We start from the raw sequence: 22720 nt of genomic DNA on the forward strand, positions 1-22720 counted from the left end.
TTATGCAAGGCTTGGGCTACTTAAGCCAATGTCCCCTAAGCCTAGAGGGGTATCTAGTCTATCTATTCACGTTACTTATTGTCAATGGTGATATTCACAGACTCATTATCCAACCCACAAACATGTGCACGGTGCCACGCCATCTAGGCCAGTGGTTCCCAAACCTTTTCATGTCAAAGACCCCCACAATTGACACTAATTAGCCCACGGACCCCCATTTGAAAAATATATGCCAGGGTCCCACATAATTAAAAAATGTTACGGCTCTAGCGGTCATTCTCAACCGGTTTAATTTCAAGGACCCCCCCAGTTTGACCCCAATTTATATTGTACAATCAATAATGTTAATTTAACTCTGAGAGTGTACAAATGAAACCAAATGGACCCGTTTGTACATTCTCAGAGTTACAGACCCATCGGGGTCCATTTGGATCCAAACTATAATTTAGCTGGAGACCCCCTGGAACTCCCTCAAGGATACCTGGTGGTCCCCGGACCCCACTAACCACTGATCTAGGCCTTTAGAGTAGAATTCTCCTGGCATCATTATAGCCTGGTTAAAGTTTCTGAAAACTTTGCAATGTTTTATAAAATAAAACATTACAATCTGCTTAATATAACACAGCATAGTAAACACTCATAAATATGCATAATAGGCTACTTCATCATAGCAACAATCACAACACGTCAATATTATAATTAATAAGCCGGCCCACGCCTATACTATCTTAATTGATTCATGATGATTATTATAAAAGGCAGACAAAATCTGAGTACTTCTTACACCACTAGATGGTGCTGTGGTTAACCTATAATAAGCCTGTTGAGCGTTGAATGAGGGGAGCACCATCGAATCACATCAGTGCAGTGCAGTTACTAGAACGCGCGCGCGCACGCGCACGCACACACAGGTCAGCAACTGCAATAAGGGCGGACTGACTGTCCTCACTCCCACCCAGTTCTTATTATTGTTTTCGTGTAGTCTAGTCAGAGCATGTGCAGTTCGTGCACATGACTACAGTGCACTGTGCAGAGAGATTAGTGGTCGCTGTCTCTTCGCATGGAACTGCCACTGGAAATGTCTGACTGTCTGTGATTGTGAATCACGCTGGGACACTTTATGAACACTTTTTACTTTTTACACGGATTCAATGTGTCAGAAAGACAATTAGCTGTTAGGACTATAGGAGTGTGACGGTTTGGAGCTTTGGATGTAGCCTATGTGTCCGGACTGGAGTTAATTAATTTGAATTGGAGATTGTGTCCCTTCCCCCCCACCCCCCCTCCGAGTAGCGGTCGACTCGTTTCAGAAAAGTAATGCGTGGCAGCGTGGGTCATCATCGCAGGATGAAAGTAGGGCGATCGTAGGGCGAGTTTATAGTTTGTTTCGAGCCGAGAAATCATGGAGAAATAGTCAAGCGACAGCAGTTATTATTCCAGCAAAAGGGGACATTTTAATCGGTCACTTTTCTGCTGTTTTAATTTTATTTTTTTATGAAGACTGGCCTACTGTGACAGGATCATTCAGGACTTTTCTGCAATAATATATTTTAAACAAATGGCAGAGGAATATGAACAGTGCGGTGCGTCATCAGAGTTTATCAAAGGTAGGTAATTAAATATATATTCTATAAACAGCACTGCCTAGTTAGTAATTGCCTATATTAAGAAAAAAGCCGTAGCCTACAGCACATGTGAACACCATTTCAACATTTAGAAATTACATCATTTCCAGCAGGCATTTTCGTTTTCAAAATATGTCATTAAAACAATTACATATTTCAATTCTCAATTATAGAAACTTCTGAAATACTGTACCTGTATAGGCTATATACTTACAAATGCTGGTCGATTCTCATCTCCCTGTTGTGTCTAGACTCTAAACCATGCAGTAGTTCCCAAAGTGGGGTCCGTGACCAGGGGTCCTTGAGTTCCAGGGGGTACCCAGCAAAATGATAGTTTGGAACCAAATGGACCCTTATGGGTCTGTAACTCGTCTCTGAGTGTAGGCCTATACTCCCAGAGATAGAAATGCCATTAAATGGGGGTCCGTAGCCTAATGCATGTCAAACTGGGGGGCCCTTGAAATTAATCGGGTTGAGAATCACTGCTAGAGCCGTAAAAATATTCTCTTATGTGGGTCCCTGCATGGCATGTGTTTTCAAATGGGGGGTCCGCGGGCTAATTAGTAGGCCTATCAATTTGGGGGTACTTGACATGAACAAGTTTTGGAACTACTGCTGTAAACTATAGGCCTATATGCCTACATAAACGTAGTCAAACATGACGTGATTCTGACTTCAATAGTATAAAACAAGTCAATGTTTTGCTCTTGTCTGACCTCCTGTCATTAGTATTACTCCCTTCCTGTGTGACATGCATTGATTCATTGATTGATGACACTTTGCAAAAAGGTATAGAGACAGTGGTACAAATGGTGCTAAAAGGATAACACACACAACAAAAAGCCCTGAGTGCTTGTTTCCATTCTGGCCCTGTGTAATCAATTCATCAAGATTTGCAATTTGCTCCCTGTCTGTCCTGATTGTCATCTGCCCATATTATCTGTCACAACCATATGCTTGTCTGTTTATTCTTCATCTGCCCATCAATCTGTGCTGTGTGGTGCTCCATCCGCCTGGCTGGCTGCCTGTCAATCTGGCTGTCTGTTCTCCATCACAGATCGCCTGTACTTTGCCACTGTCCGTGTCAAACCAAAGAACACAGCCAACACACATTACTTCAGCACGGATGAGGAGTTCACCTATGAGAGGTAAGCTACACTGCTACAGGACAGAGGCAGAGGAGGATAGAAATATGTTCACATTTAGCACAGTGGACAGATATACGTAGGTAAGGCCTATAGCAGGATAATCCTCAGTCAATTTCTCATCTCTCCAGCTCTCAAAACATTTTTTTTCCAAGGACGGGATACCAATTGATACATACATGAGCAGACAAATTGTATAAATAAGGTCACACATAACATAACATAACAGGGCAAGAGTGAGTTTCCTCTAGCTGTATCTTTACATGCCACAAGAAACACACGTTTCAGCTATCCATGCCTTCGTCAGTGTTTATTTAGAGTAGCCACTTTTTTTTTTAATCTTCCAAATTAGGCATGCCAATTCATTCCTGCTGGCCACTGTTGTTGCACCCTGGCCTACTGCCAGTGAGGAGTCCCCACCGGGAGGACATACTGTTATATCCTACTGGCTCACCTGCCAGTGAGGAGTCCCCACCGGGAGGACATACTGTTATATCCTACTGGCTCACCTGCTAGTGAGGAGCCCCCACCGGGAGCACATACTGTTATATCCTACTGGCTCACCTGCTAGTGAGGAGTCCCCACCGGGAGCACATACTGTTATATCCTACTGGCTCACCTGACAGTGAGGAGTCCCCACCGGGAGGACATACTGTTATATCCTACTGGCTCACCTGACAGTGAGGAGTCCCCACCGGGAGCACATACTGTTATATCCTACTGGCTCACCTGACAGTGAGGAGTCCCCACCGGGAGGACGTACTGTTATCCTACTGGCTCACCTGACAGTGAGGAGTCCCCACCGGGAGCACATACTGTTATATCCTACTGGCTCACCTGACAGTGAGGAGTCCCCACCGGGAGGACGTACTGTTAACCTACTGGCTCACCTGACAGTGAGGAGCCCCCACCGGGAGGACATAAACGCCTCCGTTGTACTCCTCCCGTTCGACATTCCCCCCTCAGCTCATAGGAGTATGTGCAGTGACAAAGATCGCAACTCGCGACATTAACAATGTACTAGGTTGTACATGTCATGCAAGAACTCTATGCGACTACAAGAGTGCGCTCCGAGCTAAATACAGAACACATCACAGCACAATGAACACATCCTTCATTCCAGATGTAGTTTCATGAATTTATAGTCTAATCTCACTCCTTCACGTGATCCAGTTGTATTCTAGGTCTGAATGACAATCGAGCCAGCCATTTCCATTCAGAGTAGGCCATTATAATTTACTGTGAGAAGTGCGCCGTTCATTCGGAATTGAATTAAAATTGACTGTGCTCAATAGGACAACACAAGTCATTCATTTGAGAAGAAGTTGCACCACTTACTATAAATAGTATTATGCTCACAGTCACAAGTTAACTGATCATTCATTTGAATTCAGCGCTCTGTCTGTATGTGAAGCACTACCCATTCTGGACGGGAACCCCATTTGGTGTTTTAAGCATTATGCTATACTTTAGCTTTAGCTATTGAAAAATAGCAGATCTACAAGCTCATAGCGCGGCACTGAGCGCTACAAGCTTGTAGATCTGCTATTTTTGAAAGATTGTGAAAATGTGGCTCAAATCTTTGAATATATATTCTTTCAGAGCAAACGCTTTTAACTCAAATCTTTGCTTCTGGGGGGTCCGTGGAACAACATATTTTCAGATGGGGGTCAATGGCCAACTACATATAGTTTTTGGGGTCCTTGACATGAAAAGCTTTGAGAATCACTGACATAGAAATATATTTTTTTCTGAAAACTGTCAATGTGTTCCATTCATAAACTAGCTTACACAGTGAAATCTATGGTGATAAAATTATACTCATAATACTCTCTCTCTCGTGTTTTTATGTGTTTCCTTAAGAAATTGATTAATGTACTCGTCCTCATTTCGATCAGGGCTTCAGTCTCCTCATTCAACCATGTCTATCCACGGTAACGGGACATCTTTGCGCTGCGTAAAATATGCCTTCTCCGTCTCCAACTGTGTTCAGCTCCTCACCCGCCACATTGCTTGCTTCATTTCCTTTATTTCCTGCGGATTGCATTCCCACCTGCACCGAATCGAAATCAAGTGCGTTTGGAAGCGAAGTGAAACCCCCGTTTTCGCTTGGAGTAGAATGCGGTTCTTTGATACGTATTAGGATTCGAATGAGCCTTCACACCTGCCAAACGAAGTGCACTTTCTGACAATGTGCAGCAGGATTCGTTTTAATGGCAGCAAAGCTTTCTGGTGTGAATGTCACCTACATGGGTTAAGTTAAGCCATGGTTTTGATCCCACGGCCAGATATAGGTCAGGGTGAGATCATCTGTTGTGTTCCGGTGGTGATGAACAGGGATTTAGGGCAACATCATTTACAGTATTTTAGGTCTGTGTTAGTAAACACAGACCCAGTCGCTCTGGATCTGTGTTAGTAAACACAGACCCAGAGCGACTGTGGCTCAAGAGGTAGAGCAGGTCGTCCAATGATTCATGGGTCGGCGGTTCGAATCCCGGCTCCTCCTGTCTACATGTCGAAGTGTCCTTGGGCAAGACACTGAACCCCAAATTGCTCCCGATGTGTTGGTTGGCACCTTGCATGGCTTCCGCCGCAATCGGTGTGTGAATGGGTGAATGTAATGCACAATCTATGGAAAGCCCACGTTGTGAGCTTGTAGATCGGCAATTCTTTACCTATTCTACTAAAAACTAAAATAAATAATAAGTGTAGGGATTAAACAGCAAGGCACTGACGAATATAGGGCCCTTAGAATGGTAACAGACGGTAATGCAATATCACTTTGTTTCGTGTTGAGTGGTCCTTAGCATGTCAACCTTTAGCATTCACCCTTATCAGGTCCATTTTGGAATCCCTCCAATACATATAAGACACAATGCTGGCCCCATGATATACAGAAAATTCGATGTAGATTTGCATAAAGTCTGACAAATATCGTATACTAAAGGTGCCAAGTCTGCTCATATTCAATATCCATATTAGCATGTACATGTACGTTTAACACGGAATTCTGATGAATAAGAGCCACTCAGGCACTGAGTTAAGTTGTAAGGTTGTATAGCCTATAATGGGTGCAATTTGAAACTAAGAACTGTTGACTGAAGTTATGGTCTCTATAACATGAACATGTAGAAAAGCGCAACATTCTATGAATCAGCTGACACAGAGTCATAATCTACTTAAAGGACGTGAAACAGCACTGTAGAACATGTCAGGCAGTGAAGTCATTATGTCTGTCCTTTGCAAAGACCTGTTTAGGTGTCAAATCGTCCTGATGTAGACACCTAGATCTGTAGACTATATTTGTATCTAGCACCATATTGTGACTGTGTTGTTTAATTAAAATGTGACTTCAACCCCATGTGATGCCAAGGGCTCGCTACTTTTCCAGAGCAGAGCTAAATGAGGTTTACCAGGGTCAGGGCCAACTCCAAAAAAGATTAAAAGATTTTCTTTTCTCCAATATGAATCTAAAGTATGAGATGATCTCTTGGCAACAGGACATTGGAAAGATCCCAGAGATTTTATTTTGGTGGAAATAAGTCCAATGAATCATTGAGACCAGGAAAGCATCAGTGTCATTTTAGATTTCAACCACTTTAAGCATAGTTTTATATGTTGTACTTTGGCTATTTAAAAATAGTTCACAGGCTCACAGCGCACGCCATGCTTCTTTTAAAGCAAACTTTTTAAACTAAAATCCTAGGAACTCACACTTGAGAGATTCAAACTGTCAAAGAGGCCTGCAGGGCTCTAAACTGTCAAAGAGGCCTGCAGGGCTCTAGGGTTTGCATGTGGTCCATGCAAGTCGAGGAATACACAATAACATAATCTTTGCAGTTTGGCACACCAAACAATGTTTATTAGCTGCTGGAATGTGGCTAATAAATGACAGTGATGTATGAAAAACTAGTCGAGTCGATAGAGGGAAAATACTGGGACGGAAATCATGACCAGTCAATGTTCATGGGAAGCTGGCGGGGCATTGTATACGGAGTCCTCACTGACTGTTTGAGACGCTTGTTCAGCCGGGGAGAGAGAATGAACCTCCACACATACATCAATGCACTGAATGGTGAAACAACTCACTCACTGTCTGTCAAATGAAAAGAAGTGGCTGATTTGACTCCAATTGTATTAGAGACAACATGTGATCAGTGTTGTTTTTGTCGACTAAAACTAAGACGAAAAATGTTCGTTGACTACCTTTCTTCACTGACGAAAACTAAATGGGAACTAAATGAAAAGTAAGCTACAGTATGATGACTAAAACTAAGACTAAATATATTGTCGATTTTGTCAACAAATAAAAACTAGACTAAAATGTTAGGAAGGGACTAGTGGACAAGAGATCCAGTATAAGTAAAAGCCACAAGTCATTGTACACTTGGTTGCATGCTGAAAATAGCAGATCTACAAGCTTGTAGATCGGCTATTTTCAGAGAGTGTAAAATGAACCATTACGACGGCATCAAGGCCCGCCAAAATATTTTGTTTGTCGACTAAATCATCTGTAGATTTAGTCGACTAAAATCTTATGATATTTTGTCGACTAAAACTAGACTAACACTAAAACATTCCGGGTGACTAAAATGTGACCACAAAAAAAAAAAAAAACGTTTCAAGAGACTACGACTAAAACTAAAATATAAATTTGCTGCCAAAAACAACACTGCATGTGATTATAGATCTACATTCCACATCCTCCCCGTCCAAACAATGGGGCTTAATTCAATTTAAATAACAGATGATGGTGTTCGGATCACAACAAGACAAAATTCCTAGAACTCGTAAGACTCCAGACACAGTAATGCTGAGATCAATAATAATATTTTGTTGGTTACATACTGTAGTTACATAATTACACATGGATTAAATTGACTGACTTTTGGACTCCATAGAAGCCAGCAGCATGTTGCCAATCTACAAGCTCTCAATGCGTCATAGATTGACTATTTTTGGTTATTAATATTATTTTAAGATTAGAACAATACGATCATATTACTATCTTCCGTAAAATTTCCATTTCCATTTCCAGTTGTGAGATTTAATTTTGCTTTATTCATATTTACATAATTCTGTGTTGTTCTGTGTGTGTGTGTGTGTGTGTGTGTCTCAGTTTCTATGCAGACTTTGGACCCCTCAATCTAGCCATGCTGTACAAGTACTGCTGTAAACTCAACAAAAAGCTTAAGGTAAGATCATCCGTCAATCCTGCAATATTTCATCCATAGCAACATGACCTTGCATCACATTACATGGACCTGGGAACTCTTTGCTATCAATGTGTGGTCCGTTTTATTTTTAATTGTCCTGCAACCCACGTCGGGTTACAGACACATTGATTTACTTGTTGTCGTTCCAGTCATTAGTGACATGCAAGAAGAAATTAGTCCACTACACCAGTTATGACCAGAGAAAGAGAGCCAATGCTGCTGCCCTCCTAGGTGCCTATGCTGTAAGTATGCTATGCTGTCTGTCTGTCTGTCTGCCTGTCTGTCTGTCACTCACCAACCCATTCATTCATCCATTCCCGGCACCTCCCCTTACATGCATTTATCACACATAGATCCTTTTATGGATCCATACAGCACCATTATTATACATCCATTTATCATAGTTGAACACCCGTCTCTTCACCACTTTTCAACCTGGTCAGTCCCTACTTTGGGTTTGTCATTATAGGCTAAATCAGAGCTTCCCAACCACTGGTACTAGTACCACTGGTGGTACTTGAGCCCTCCTCTGGTGGTACTCAGAGGAGTTTCCCCCAAAACATTCAAAAAGACAAAAGTGGAATGAAATGTTTATATTACTACAGGTAGTTCTTCTGACCAAGCAATTGGTTGAAATAGGCTCTCCAGCCGTGCTGAAATGATCATGATAGTACACCTAGCCGTTAATAGAAGATTTGAGAACAGATTAATCACATTAGAAATATCATCAGTTGGGCTGATTAGTGATTAGACAGAGTTTTGTCAGAGCAGCAGCATTATTGGCTTAGGAATAGAACAAAAAGGACAGGTATTATACGCTCCTGTATTTTAACATCAGTTTTTATGGTGGTACTTGGAGAGACAAATATTTTCTGAGGTGGTACTTCAGTATAAAAAGGTTGTTGGGAACCAATGGGTTAAATCATGATCACGGCTAAATTGCACAACACAATGCATTGTGGTGTGATATAACCCATCGGAGCTTGACATTACATCACTTTAAAACAAAACACATCCCCGCAACTGTGGGTCTTACTGCAGTTTTCTCTCACACACACATTCAAAGCATTTGAGAGTTAAGAGTCCAGCAGTGCCACAGTGTACGGCAGACCCACTTCCAACTAATTAACTAAAACATGTTAATAAGAATTGGCACGGCGGCCAAACAGTTCCAAGGACAAGCACTTATATATATTTAAGGGCATGATAACGTCAACATTTTTGCTGGCAGTAAAACGTAAATCACTGTTTGTAGCTTACCTGTTAATATGTTTTTGGGGCAGCTGTTGTTGATGATTTTACCAGTGTGGCTCAGCATGAGACTTTTACAATGAACTAGTCACCTGGCAGTATAGGTACGTGGTTCCATGTTTAATGTACTTCCAAAGTGTGTACATTGTTTAAGTCACATATGCATGGTTTTCATATCGTAAATATATGAACTTGGGCTAAAAGCTTGTGTTTAATCCACGTGGGTTCTTCTTGTTTTACTAGTACTTGGTTAGACTCATCATAACAACAAGTTGTCACATGGCAGCTTGGCTACAACCGAAACGGACTTCCTCTTCCTCTTCAAAATAAGAGCCACTTACAGGATATAGATATCATTTGTAGCACCCTGCGACAATGCTTTGAATGGGCCCGCTGTTCATACGAGCAGGGCTTGCAAAGTGCGACCAAGTAAAGGTCTGTGACTATAGCCAAATTCCAATACCCAAAATCCCGGCCAGACGGCCACTCGCTCACTCACACTCAGTCACTCCAGCATGGTGGTACGGTGAAATTGGTGACCTGCTGAAATATGTGACAATCGTGTAGACCAGGGCCGTGCAGAGAGCACTGAGGGGGCAGGGGCTTAGCCCCCCCCCCCCCTGCACGTGCCTGGTGTAGACAATCACATAATGTCAGTGTCCAAATGCAAATCGCTGCAGGTTGTTTATATAAGTAGAGGCATCCCCCAGCTCCCCCTGACCCCCCCCCCCCCCAAACTCTTTAGCTTCTAAAAGATTATAAAATTATATCGGCCTACAGAAAAAACAAAAACCTTAACCTTAAAGATTATCTAGTACACAGCAAGCTAAAAGAAATCAACACACCAGCACGCCAGGGACCAGAATACTTCAAACCCAAACAATTAGTCAAAAATAGAACTACAAAACGCGTGTTAGAGATTAAACAACAAATAACAACCAGAACCAGCAACTGCATTTACTTAATCACATGTGAAAAATGTGGTTTGCAATATGTCGGAGAAACGGGTAAAACAATAGGTACAAGGCTGGGACAACACAGATACAATATTAACAATGGAAAACACGGGCAAATGTGCTTCGCGCCATGTTGAGAGCTTGTAGATCGGCTATTTTAACTATAGGCTTACTTCATTTGTTTTCTAATTCATGGAAAGTTTATTTTATTTCTTCATGAAATTACTGTAAAAAAATTAACTGAATTTGTTTTTGATTCATGAAGATTTTGGGCTTTTTTGGGAATGTTTGCGTTACTTTTATATTATATTTAATAAATCTCTCTCTCTCTCTCTCTCTCTCTCTAGGTAATCTATTTGAAGAGGAGTCCAGAAGAGGCCTACAGGACTCTGATCTCAGGGAACAACACAGCCTATCTGCCTTTTAGGTACTCTAAAAATAACTTGGCCTGAATGATCTATATTAGGCTTGTCCTATGGCCTGTTCTGCCCTTAAACACTTACGGTAAGCCCTATATTTTCCAAAAAACTGTTGTCTACAATTTCATGCCCAAAATAGTGTGTGTGTGTGTGTGTGTGTGTGTGTGTGTGTGTGTGTCATTACTGCCTATCCAGAGACACTGGGAAAACGGCAAATCCCAGCTTAACCTGCGCTTTGCACGATCATGACAAACACACGCTGACACACACACACACACACACACACACATGCACATGCATGCGTGCACGGCACTCAGGCTGGTTCGATGGTGTCACTGATTACACCCAAAGGGCAGTGCAGCTCACTCACTGTAACATTGTGAGGTCAATATTGATGCCTGGCCTCAGTCACTTAACCTGACCTGAGATCAGATTCATACGAGGTTTCCACTGGACACACACTGGTCTGATTAAACCCATTCTGACCTGAGATCAGATTAAAAAAATGTCAGTCGTTCTTCGATTTTTCAAAAATAGCAGACCTACAAGCTCGTAGCGCGCCACTCGGTGGCGCGCTATGAGCTTGTAGATCTGCTATTTTTCAATAGCTAAAGCATAACATGATGCCAACACCAAAACGGGTGCCCGGTCAGAATGGGTTAAAGATATTACTTTTATTTTCTATTATTATAAATAGTTTCAAATATTAGGAAATTATATATGTTTTACCTTATTGCTTGCTGTAAATCGCTCTGGATTAAGAGCTGCTAAATACGGAAAATGTAAATTGTTATTCCGTTTTTATGTGTGTGTGTGTGTGTCTGTTTGTGTGTCTGTGTGCGTGCGTGCTTCTTCTAGGGATGCATCGGTGGTGGAGTGCTCTTATAACCTTACCATCCTCGACTGCCTACAAGGAATACGCAAGGTACACACACACACACACACACACACACACACACACACACACACACACACACACACACACACAGTCTCTCTCTCTCTCCCTCCCTGTCATGTTCCCATGGTTAATCCTTTAAGTCTTATTAAAGTTAAGGGAGAGACAGGAGTCAGCCTAGCATACAGTGGTCGGGATGGGGGAGGGTGGTGGGGGTTGCTCATCAAAGTGAGGGATCAGACTTACATCACATTTTGAAAAACAACAAGCTGTCCTCTGTCTCACTCTGTCCTTTTAGATTAATTTCATTCGCCCGCCGGCCCTCGACTCAGTGTGCCGTATTTGGATGAATTTTGCGCTCCCATGTTGCCAAAGCATCAGGGAGTGGAGATGGCCATTTAAAGGACTTCTTCAACCACTTTCAAGTCAACCTATATCCCGACTATAATGCTCATGATGAAATAATAATAATAATAATACATTTTATTTATATGGCGCCTTTCAGGTCACTCAAGGTCGCCTAACAAAACAGAAAAGAAATACAATACAATAAAGCAAGTTTAAAATACACACAAAGGCCTGCAGCAGACTTTTACTCAAGGTGGGAGTAAGCTTGTCTGAATAGGTGAGTTTTGAGGTGGGATTTGAAGGTGGGGAGTGAGTCCATGTTTCGAATGTCGGGGGGAAGGCTGTTCCAGAGGCGAGGGGCAGAGCGGCTGAAAGCTCTACCCCCCATGGTGGACAAACGAGCTGGGGGAACAGTGAGGTTGGTGGAGGAGGCAGACCTGAGTGACCGGGTGGGAGTGTTGATATGGATGAGATCAGACAGGTATGGGGGGAAATGGTACTGTTCAAGTCTTCCTGCTCCGTCTGTGTCATCATCGTTGGGCAGGGCTGTCATTATAGCATGCCAGCTTTCCAGGAATAGAAAGCGCAGGCAGGCGGGTTGCTCAACTGTCCACAGCACTCCTCTGAGGCACAGACCGAGTAGACAATAATGGCACCATAATATAATAATGAGCACCGAATCTTACTTCAATATCGGTAGAGGGCGCTACGTCCACGGGTTCATGTACTTTTTTATTTGCATTGTAATCTCCATAGGGGGGTTTTTAGATTGCCTCATATAAGAACTGTGTTCAAATCATCCAGGCCGTTTCACTCATATTTCACAACAACGGCTACAATTGCTAGAAGACCTGTATATTGAGTCATTTTGGGGCATAAACAAGACGTTGTAATTGAAAGATATAACTATGTCTGATAATGACATACAGTAGGTATGTCATCATGTCTGTCTGTCTCTCCCTCAGGCGTTACAGTATGGTTTTCTGGACTTTGAAAGCTTCGACGTGGAGGAATATGAACATTACGAGGTAAAGACACAACGGTAATGGCCACCATTGATTGGTCAGTAGATCAGCTGTCACTGTCTAATTAATTAATTAATTAACTTCAGCAGCGGCTTTCACAGTGAAGCTACAACGCGTAACATAAGTAATGAAGATAGCCGATCTATACAAGCTCACAATTAAAGCGGCTGTTTTCACTACTTTAGACACATTGTGTGAAGAAGTAGGAGTATAGCCTCGATACCCAGGCTTTCATTTCGTCTGCGCGAAAAATGATAGGCATTGAGTGACAAAAAACATTAAAAGTTGAAATATAGAGATACAAGGTTTCTGCCCGACAGTGACATTTTGCTGAACAGGGTTGGACTGTCTTTCAAAATGGTAAATGGTAAATGGTGCATTTATATAGCGCCTTTATCCAAGGCGCTTTACAGAGATTGTGCATTACATTCACCCATTCACACACACATTCATACACCGATGGCAGCGGAAACCATGCAAGGCACCAACTAGCACATCAGGGGCAATTAGGGGTTCAGTGTCTTGCTCAAGGACACTTCGACAGTAACTCTGGGGGAGCCCGGGTTCGAACTGGCAACCTTATGGTTGCCATCCAGGCACTCTACCCCTGAGCCACCGCCGCCCCGTGAACCCCCCGTCAACATCTTTTATGTCTCTCTCTCTCTCTCTGTGCAGCGGGTAGAGAATGGCGATATGAACTGGATCATTCCAGGGAAGATTCTGGCATTCAGTGGACCCCATCCTCGGAGTAGGATAGAAAATGGTGAGTTTAAATGAGTCCAAATGTATAATAACAACCATTACATCAATGCGATGGTGCTTTTCCACTCCATGGTACTGGCTCAACTCGACTCGACTAATGCTCATGTTTGTCCTTCAGTACCTGGTGCCTGATCAGGGGGGCAGTCAGACAGATATTTTGTGAAGCCTGAAACTCCTGAAAGTTCATATAATGGCCTGTTGTGGCGCTGTCATTGGACCCAGAAAAACCCATAGCCCCATAGAAGTCCATGTATTTGGGCCCAACTTCACCTAGACTGTATTACCTTAATAAACATGGTAATGAATACTTTCTGCTTCCAGTCACTAGTTTAAAGTCTCATTTCTAATGTCATAATATTCTTTTTGGAAAATTATGGTCCCATTTATAAAAAAAATGACCATAAAGTCGCGCATGTTCTGAGGGGCGTGGCTACCGTTACAGTCTATGATCGGGATTCCCCTCCCACTCGAGTCAAAATAAAAACCAACGGAGAAGAAGGGGGGAAGTCCCGCCTCGTGTCTGGGCCAGCCAATGGCCAGCTGGGCCAAAACGGAGCCAGCCAATGGCCAGCTGGGCCCAAACGGATCTAGAAAGATGGCGACTTACAGTGCAGGAATAACAGGCTTCATTTTACGTCCATGTTAGACCCGGGGAACGCTTTGTCCATATTTTTTTACAGTCTATGTGCCTGATACACGTTTTGTTTTTTGGTATCACCTCTTTTACCTTATAGTCTCCCCTATAGCGTCACAGTCCCGCCCCCTCGAGAGACCCGGAAAATAAATCCCTGTTCATTTTCCTCATAGAATTTTCAGAAAGTAATTAAAGACGTTTACGCCGCGGACAAAGCCAACTCTTGTCGTGACAAATCATGACAACAAACAAAGAATTAGAAAAAACCGCAGGTTACAACACTTTATTTTTAGTTTTTCTTCTTTGTAATTATTTGTTTGGTCCAAAATATTGTGTGTGTTGTCATGATTTGTCACGACAAGAGTTGGCTTCGTACGACGCTTAAAAGGTCTTTAAATAAATACGTTTTTTGAAAGGTCTATGGGAAAAATGCATTGGGATTCATTTCCTGGGCCTGGCGTCGTCATGAAAGGGGGCGGGACTGCGACGCTCTATACCGCATGGAAGCTCCAAACAGCAACATCCTTTTAAATAGCCAATAGGCTTTTTTTTTATATGAGGAAAGTAGTCCGACAGGAAATGGGGAGAGAGATTGGAGGAAGACACGTGGCAAAGGCCGTCGGGAGTCGAACCCGCGGCACGCGGTCAGGCTGGCCCAGCAGATGCCCAGACCGTTGGGCTAACCGTCCGGGCGGGCCATCAGGCCATGCATGACCTTTCTTACCTCAAAAGGTTATGAGAAACAGTTTTTGTTTGTTCTGCAGTTACTAGTATCCGGCGTATGCGCAGTGGAAAAACAAAGTTACTATCCGGCGTATGCGCAGTGAAAAACTAGAAAAAGTGCCCTTCTTGGCACAGGTCTCCACCAGGTTATCCACAGATCCGTGCAGTTAGAGGTGAAAACACTTTCGGCCAGTTATAGCGCCACCTTGAGGCTGAGTTGAAATTGTTCATGTGGCATTTCGTCCTCGGCCTAGTGGGAATGTGGGTGCACAATTTCAAGGAAATCACGCGATGTGTTCATGATTTGCAGCATTTTGTTTGAAACTGAGCACTCCTGTGAACTTTGGAAGCCAATCTTAACCAATGAGGATGGAGTCTGATAAATCTGAAAGACCCGTTTCGTTGAATGGCTCTAGAGAGACTGTGTACCAATTTGCGTGATGTTTGGACCAAATCTGTAGGTGTACTGTGCAAAAACTTGTTTTGCACAAAGCGGCCTCCTGGTGGCGCTATAACAGGCTGTTCTGGAAAGTTTGGGGCAGAGGTTCATCGTTGGCATCCAGGGAGTGTGTGTGCAAAATATGGCATCGACCGGGTTAACGGTGGCCGAGATTAGCTGTTCACGGACACACGGACACACACACGGACACACACACGGACGGACGGACACGCGGACGGACGGAGTGCAAAACATACTCTCCCCACATGCCTTCGGCCTGGTGGAGACAACAAAGTATGTGGTACCAAAACAGAGTAGTGTTGATTGGAGTTCAGCCCGGTAACATGCCGCACAACACCTTTCAACGAAGGTCACTCACAAAGCTATCAATCAGTACATTTGTGTAGTCTGCGTCAAACCGCCAGTGCTAATTATTTGCGCTGTACTTTCTATAGGCTATCCTCTACACGCTCCAGAGGCCTATTTTCCGTACTTTCGCCAGAACAACGTGACGGATGTGGTCCGTCTCAACAGGAAGTTGTACGAAGGGAGGCGGTTCGAGGAGGCGGGCTTTGAGCACCACGACCTGTTCTTCCTGGACGGAACCACGCCCTCTGACCTCATCGCCCGCCGCTTCCTACACGTGTGTGAGTCGGCCGAGGGAGCGGTGGCTGTGCATTGTAAAGGTAGGAGGGAGTGGCTGTGCATTGTAAAGGTAGGAGGGAGTGGCTGTGCATTGTAAAGGTAGGAGGTATATTGAGGTCTTTTAACTCCATTGGACCCTCAAACTGTCTGCTAAAGCAACTAACTCCACCACGTCTCATGGAAGTAATTGACAATATAAAAAGTCACAACACCAACTTTGATGGGGCAGTATTGCTTTGATTTCAAAATACAAGGTTTTCTTAATTTCCTGAAAAATGTTTAATTTTCATTTCCTGAAAAATTAGCATTTTGGAGTTAGGACCTGGTTTCTTCCCATCAGCAGAGATATGAGGTTTCCGCCCAGCAGGGACGATATGCGTGTGGCATGCATCAGTGTAAAGGAGTGTTGCTTTTGGTGCCAGTACTGGGCTGTAATTAACACCCTGAGCGGGATAAACGGGGTTCTCCGTCCTATCAAGTAACGCCCAGCACTCAGGACGGAGAATAATAAAAGGACGGAGATTTATTGATATACAAAACCGATCGCATCACTCCACGGGCTCTGATTTAATAATATGTCTCTAAACTGTCCAATTCCAGCTGGTCTAGGCCGTACGGGCACTCTGATTGGCTGCTACCTGATGAAGCACTTCAGGTTCACCGCGGCCGAGGCAGTGGCGTGGATCAGAATCTGTCGGCCCGGCTCCATCATCGGACCACAGCAGGACTACCTGGAGGAGTGAGTCTCAGCTTAGTACGCTTTCCTTTGGTGTAATGTAAAAAGACACACGCGCATGCACGCATAGGCCTGTCAAAATTATTACATATAATCGCCTAATCGCAATTATTTGTGGTAATATATTTTACATACTCCTCGTAATCATTTCCATTTAAAAGAAAATCATATATTTTCAAACCTTTTCAGAAATATTGCAAATAGCAGACGTATAAGCTTGTAGATCGTCTTTTTCGTCTATTTTAAAATAATAAACTTAAAGTTATTAATATGTCTGTTATTTGTCAAATCTATTCTGTGCACCTTTTGTTTATGAAGCCTAAAAGACAAAAATAAAGGTTTTATTTTTGTGTGGAGTGTCGCGCACATATGGTCGCACATCATTGTACCAAAACATGGAAGACAGTTGACTGCCAATCAACTGACAACATAATGTAATATTGACCTAAATGCCAATAATGGTGTTATATCAACACGGATAGTATAACACAAAAAGAGTTAGGCCTATGTATTTTTCAGAAATGACTTTGGACTGGCAGAAAACTTTAATTTCCGGTCCAGGGCTTTGTAACGAATCGGCTCCCCATAGCCGCCAATGCACTACTGGCCCCATGAAGTGAACGGAGATGTCGCTTACTGTCTCAGCTATACCAGTGGTTCCCAAAGTGGGGTCCGGGGACCACCAGGGGTCCTTGAGGGAGGAGTTCCAGGGGGTCCCCAGCTAAATGATAGTTTTGAACCAAATCTGTTCTGTAACTCTGAGAGTGATACAAATTGTACACCTTCAGCGTTAAATTCACATTTATTTTACAATATAAATCGGGGCTCCCAGAGATAGAAATACCATTCAATGGTGGTCCGTAGACTAATGCATGTCAAACTGGGGGGTCCGTGAAAATAAACCGGTTTAGAATCACTGCTAGAGCCGTAAAATGGGGGTCTCCTATGGGGGGGGGTCCCTGGCATAGCATTTTAAATGGGGGTCCGTGGGCTGATTAGTGTCAATTTGGGGGTCCTTGACATGAAAAAGTTTGGGACCATTGATCTATACGACTCTGGTCCTTATGCGTTGTGCTGTGCGTGTGTGTGTGTGTGTGTGTGTGTTCTGCAGGAAACAGCACAGCCTGTGGGTCCAGGGCGACGTCCACCGCTCCAAACAGAAGCTCCTGCAGCAGAGGCAGAGCCGATCACGGCTGCTGCTGCTGCAGAAACAGGAGCCGGAGCCCATGTCGGATCGACGGCTCATGTCCCGCCTGGTCTCCAGCGTGGACGACCTGTCCATCAAAAGCACCCTCTACAAGTCCTACAGCCTGGACGAGGTGAGGGGGAGGGGGGGTTCTTCTAAAGGAGGCCTGTCATAGTCGTTGTGTCCATGTGAAAAATGTTCATGTACTTCCAAACATTTTCAGAAATAGTAGAAATAGCCACTTTGGATGTATGTGGTGCTGCTTAGAAACACTTTTCACATGACTTTGCTCCATGCAGGCGTTTGCCATGAAGAGAATGAAGTGATGCCAAGTGAACTGGATCAGCCAGATCAAGTCAATTGAATCATGATGCCAGTCGATTGTGTTTGATATTGTAACAACGACTACCTGTATGAATGTATTGCACGTGTGTGTGTGTTTAGAATAACTGCAGAGATGCACCCCTGACTCAGGGAGACAACCTCCGAGCTCTGAAAGGTCAACGCCTCCTGTCTAGATCTGCCTCTTCCACAAGGTACCCTGGGATCTATTATTATTGTTATTATTAGTAGTAATATTATCCACAAGGTACCCTCCCTAGGATCGGCTAGTGATGATCATGGGATGTGTTAAGTTTTACCACATTTTGTCGCTGTTGGGTGGAAACCTTGTCCCAAACCGTTACTTGATCCAATGTTACTGTATAAATTTAGTAGCAAACACAGTACATTTATAATCCTTTCTTGACAGCCCATACATCCAAACAGAAAAGTCCTATCCGATTGCATTAAACAGCGTTAAACAATGTTAAAACTTACTTTGCCATTCACTTTATGCATGCGCATACCGTCCGTCACTCTCCGTAACTTGAATACAAAAAAATGTAAATGACAAAAACTGCTTTGCTTCTCGGGGACTACCTTGATTGCCACCTCATTAACTAAATCCTGGCTGCAGGCCAGCCTTGGCCCGGGACCGAGCGCTCTAGGGATCTGAACCTCTTACAAGTTCAGTCCCGTCCAGTCGGTGGACTTTGTCATACCATCTTTCCCGTTTCCCGGACATTTTCTTGTTGCTGCATAGTATAGCACAGCTGATTTTCAGCTGGAACAAGCATCACCAAAGCATGCGTGTGTTTCTCTCCAGGCTGCTCCTGCCAAAGAGCTCCCACAGCAGCCTCCCTCTTCCCCCAAAGGCCGCCAAGGTCCCTCCGCTCTCCTCCTCCACCAATAAGAGGCTGCTGATACGAAGCTCCTCCTCCTCTGCTACTCACCTCAAGGGGTGAGTGTCCAAACTGTCCATCCATCAGTGGACTGGAAAGTAACTCATTACATTTACTCAAGTACTCTACTTAACCCATTTAGACAAATGGCAGATCTTCTGCAACGTGTTGTGAGCTTGTAGATCGACAATTTTTGTTTTGGTTATTAGTTCGTTTAAGATGAAAGCGTATTTGAAGTGGTCAAACTAGCAATAGATTAGAATACAGGTTCAAAAGTCTCTAGCACAAACCCATATTAGTCAGTGGCATACATATGAGGTGACACCACATCTAGGCAGAAGACATGACATAATCATATGTCACATAATCTCGTTCATCATCATCCCTCTCTCTCTCTCTCTCTCTAGTCCCTTCAGCATGTTTGGCACCAAGCCAGCTGTGATTCGCTGATGTCACGCTGACCGCAGCGTGACCCGTGCTGACAGTCATCACTGGGAGGAGTGAAGTTGAACGACCCGTTAGTCTGATTTGGATCAAGGTCACATTATGCACAAGAAGCAGGACGTTAATCCAATTGCCTGATGTGAGGTCAATATTCTGGACTGTTCTGTCTAGTGCTTTTAGGACATGTTTTCCCCTCCTGTCCACTCATTTGCACAGTAGTATGTTACAATTTGCCAACAAGAATAAACTTTTAAGCTTTGGCTACGGTTCCTTGTTTTACATTATGTTCAAAGCATACAGGTAAAGGCCTATTCATACTCCAGTTTTAGGTGATGAAAGTGACCACCGAAACGGTGGTTAGTAAAAACAAGAGCAATGTGTTTGGGTGAGGGGTGATAGTCTCTTATCACCGCGGCTCAGTGAGGTCATGTTGTAGTTTTAGTAAAAACAGAGAGATGTGGAGGGAGGGCAGAATCCATTTGTACCGGCCGGCCCGTCGTTTGTACCGAAATGGTAACTCTGTCATTTCTCTACCGTTTTGGACGGGGGTGGGCTCATTTGAATCGTGTCGCCCCCCTGGGGGCGTCTTTGGGGGTCTCAAGGTTCGGGGTACCCCAGGGACCCCCAAATGGTAACTCTGTCATTCCTCTGCGTTTTGGACGGGGTGGGCTCATTTGAATCGTGTCGCCCCCCTGGGGGCGTCTTTGGGGGTCTCAAGATTCGGGGACCCTCAAGGACCTCCAGGGACCCCCAAATGGTAACTGTCATTCCTCTACCGTTTTGGACGGGGGTGGGCTCATTTGAATCGTGTCGCCCCCCTGGGGGCGTCTTTGGGGGTCTCAAGGTTCGGGGACCCCCAGGGACCCCCAAATGGTAACTCTGTCATTCCTCTACCGTTTTGGACGGGGGTGGGCTCATTTGAATTGTGTGAATCGGGAAATAGCTTGGTTAAATGTCCATATCAAGTGATATCTGAAAAGTGTGTGTGAGAGAGAGCTATAGTAAGAAGAATATGCAGATCAATATAAATGGTTCTGTCTCCCTCCCATCAATAAAGATCTATCATGAAAATGTCAAGAGTTACCATGTGGCGGTCCCCGAACCTTGAGACCCCAAAGACGCCCCCAGGGGGGCGACACGATTCAAATGAGCCCACCCCCGTCCAAAACGGTAGAGAAATGACAGAGTTACCATTTCGGTACAAAACGGCCGACCTATCCACGGACCGGCCGACCTATCGCACCGGCCGGCCCATGGCCGGTACCAAAAATATATATATATATAGGTCGGACCGGCCGACCTATACACGGACCGGCCGACCCATCGCACCGGCCGGTACAAATGGATTCTGCCCTTGCTGGAGGTGTGTTTGGGTGAGCGGTGAGTCTCTTATCACTGCGGCTCAGTGATGTCATGTTGTCACCTTACAACCTAAACCTGGAGTATGCATAGGCCTTAAGAGGAAGACGGCCAACTTGAAATATCCTCTCACATCTGTCATGATGTGAGAGGTTTGGAATCAAAGCCATATATACAGTACACGTCCTCTCTTGTCTTGACAGTGACTGCACTTTATTTATTAATGAACATATCTACACGTACACGGAAACATTTGGATTTTTTTCTACACACAGCATGCCTTTAAATATCATGAATATTGTGGCGATATATTGTCTAAGGAAAATGTTGCTGATTTCTCTATGAATGTATGGTTTTGATCACCGTTTGATCTTTTACACCAGCATCTAATGGGACAGGTCGATTGTGGATCGCTTCCGTTTGATAACTCACATTTTAATCTAATGTGGATCAAACTCCTGAGTTATATAAGGGTAACCGGAACACTCGCCCCACATTTTTTCCAGCAGGCCGCTCGCCCCCAGCGGTTCTTTTATTGTTGTACTGAGGATAAGGTTAGAAATAGGTTTAGGGTCAGGCATAGAGGTTAAGTTTAGGTTATAACCATAGGTTTTGGCATAGTTTTACTGAGGTACGTTTAGGAATACCTGGCGGTGACCGTTCTGAGGTTGCCCGGATTTGACCCCGAGCGAGTGTGTTTTGCGACTAAAACCTTTTTCTGTTTTGTTCTGTTTTCTGTTATCTATGTAAGGTGTTTTGTGGGCATGAAAACCCACTACTTTGATCTATATCCCAGTGGTTCCCAAACGGTGGTGCGTGCACCCCTTGTGGTGTGCGAATGCCCTCTAGCACTAGCATGACTGAAGTAAAATCAGACACAAGTAGCATGTGCTTAAATTCAACTTTAGAAAATGTTTCAGATGTCAAAAATTTCTGCGATGATTTAATGATGATGGATGATGATGGTCATGTAAGGGGAACCTTCTGAAAGCTTCATGGGCAAAGATAATCTTGAAAAAACGGTCAAAATGACCTCTAAAGGCCTATTCATAGTCTGGATTTTCGGTGGTAAGGTGACCACCGCTCCGGTGGTGAGCTGACCACCGGAGCTGAAATAACGTTGAGCGGTGGTGAGTAAAAACAGAGAGATGGGCTGGAGCGGTGGCGGTGGTTTGCTCTTCACCGTGGCTCGTGACGTCATGTTGTAGTTCGGTGGTCACTTGACCACCGTAAATACAGACTATGTATGAGCCTTAAGTCATGCTAGTGCTAGGGTGCGTGATATGAAAAGGGTAATTACGGTTTTATAGCGTTATTTAGCAGTAACGGCAAAATCTGGTAAACACAAGTTCAGAAGGAGATGCATAGAGCAGCTGTGAGTATACAGCTCTCAGTGCAGTGACATTCTGTGATTTATATGTCATAATCATGTTAAAAAATATAATTTTCGGCCAACTACAACGAGACTGAGCATTGTGGGTGCGTCAGCTAGGTCAGGACAGGTAACAGGGGATGCACGGCCAAAAAAGGTTTGGGGACTGCTGCCGGGATATCCTATTATAACTTTATGAAAGACATTTGTAACAACCAAAGTGCGTGAAACTTGGTTGGGAAAAAGCTCCTGCTTCAGCAGACATACACATGGTATGGGGCGTACAGTATGCATTACTGCGAGGCACGGCTCTCCCT

General features: G+C 43.9%; 1 protein-coding gene across 1 annotated transcript; it reads left to right on the top strand.

The window, feature by feature from the left end:
* The first annotated feature begins 1502 nt into the window (after positions 1–1502).
* Positions 1503–20060, top strand: LOC310871041 (dual specificity protein phosphatase CDC14AB-like). Its single transcript, XM_083782488.1, has 14 exons — positions 1503–1607; positions 2683–2773; positions 7890–7965; positions 8136–8228; positions 10541–10620; positions 11471–11537; positions 12821–12883; positions 13556–13643; positions 15894–16124; positions 16684–16822; positions 17931–18138; positions 18450–18541; positions 19153–19287; positions 19636–20060. The coding sequence occupies exons 1-14, from the start codon at positions 1559–1561 to the stop codon at positions 19676–19678; spliced, it is 1455 nt and encodes a 484-aa protein (XP_083638614.1). The 5' UTR covers positions 1503–1558; the 3' UTR covers positions 19679–20060.
* Positions 20061–22720: the final 2660 nt, after the last annotated feature.

The sequence above is a fragment of the Protomyctophum parallelum genome, assembly GCF_964188405.1.
Source record: "Protomyctophum parallelum genome assembly, chromosome: 14".
NCBI lineage: Eukaryota > Metazoa > Chordata > Actinopteri > Myctophiformes > Myctophidae > Protomyctophum > Protomyctophum parallelum.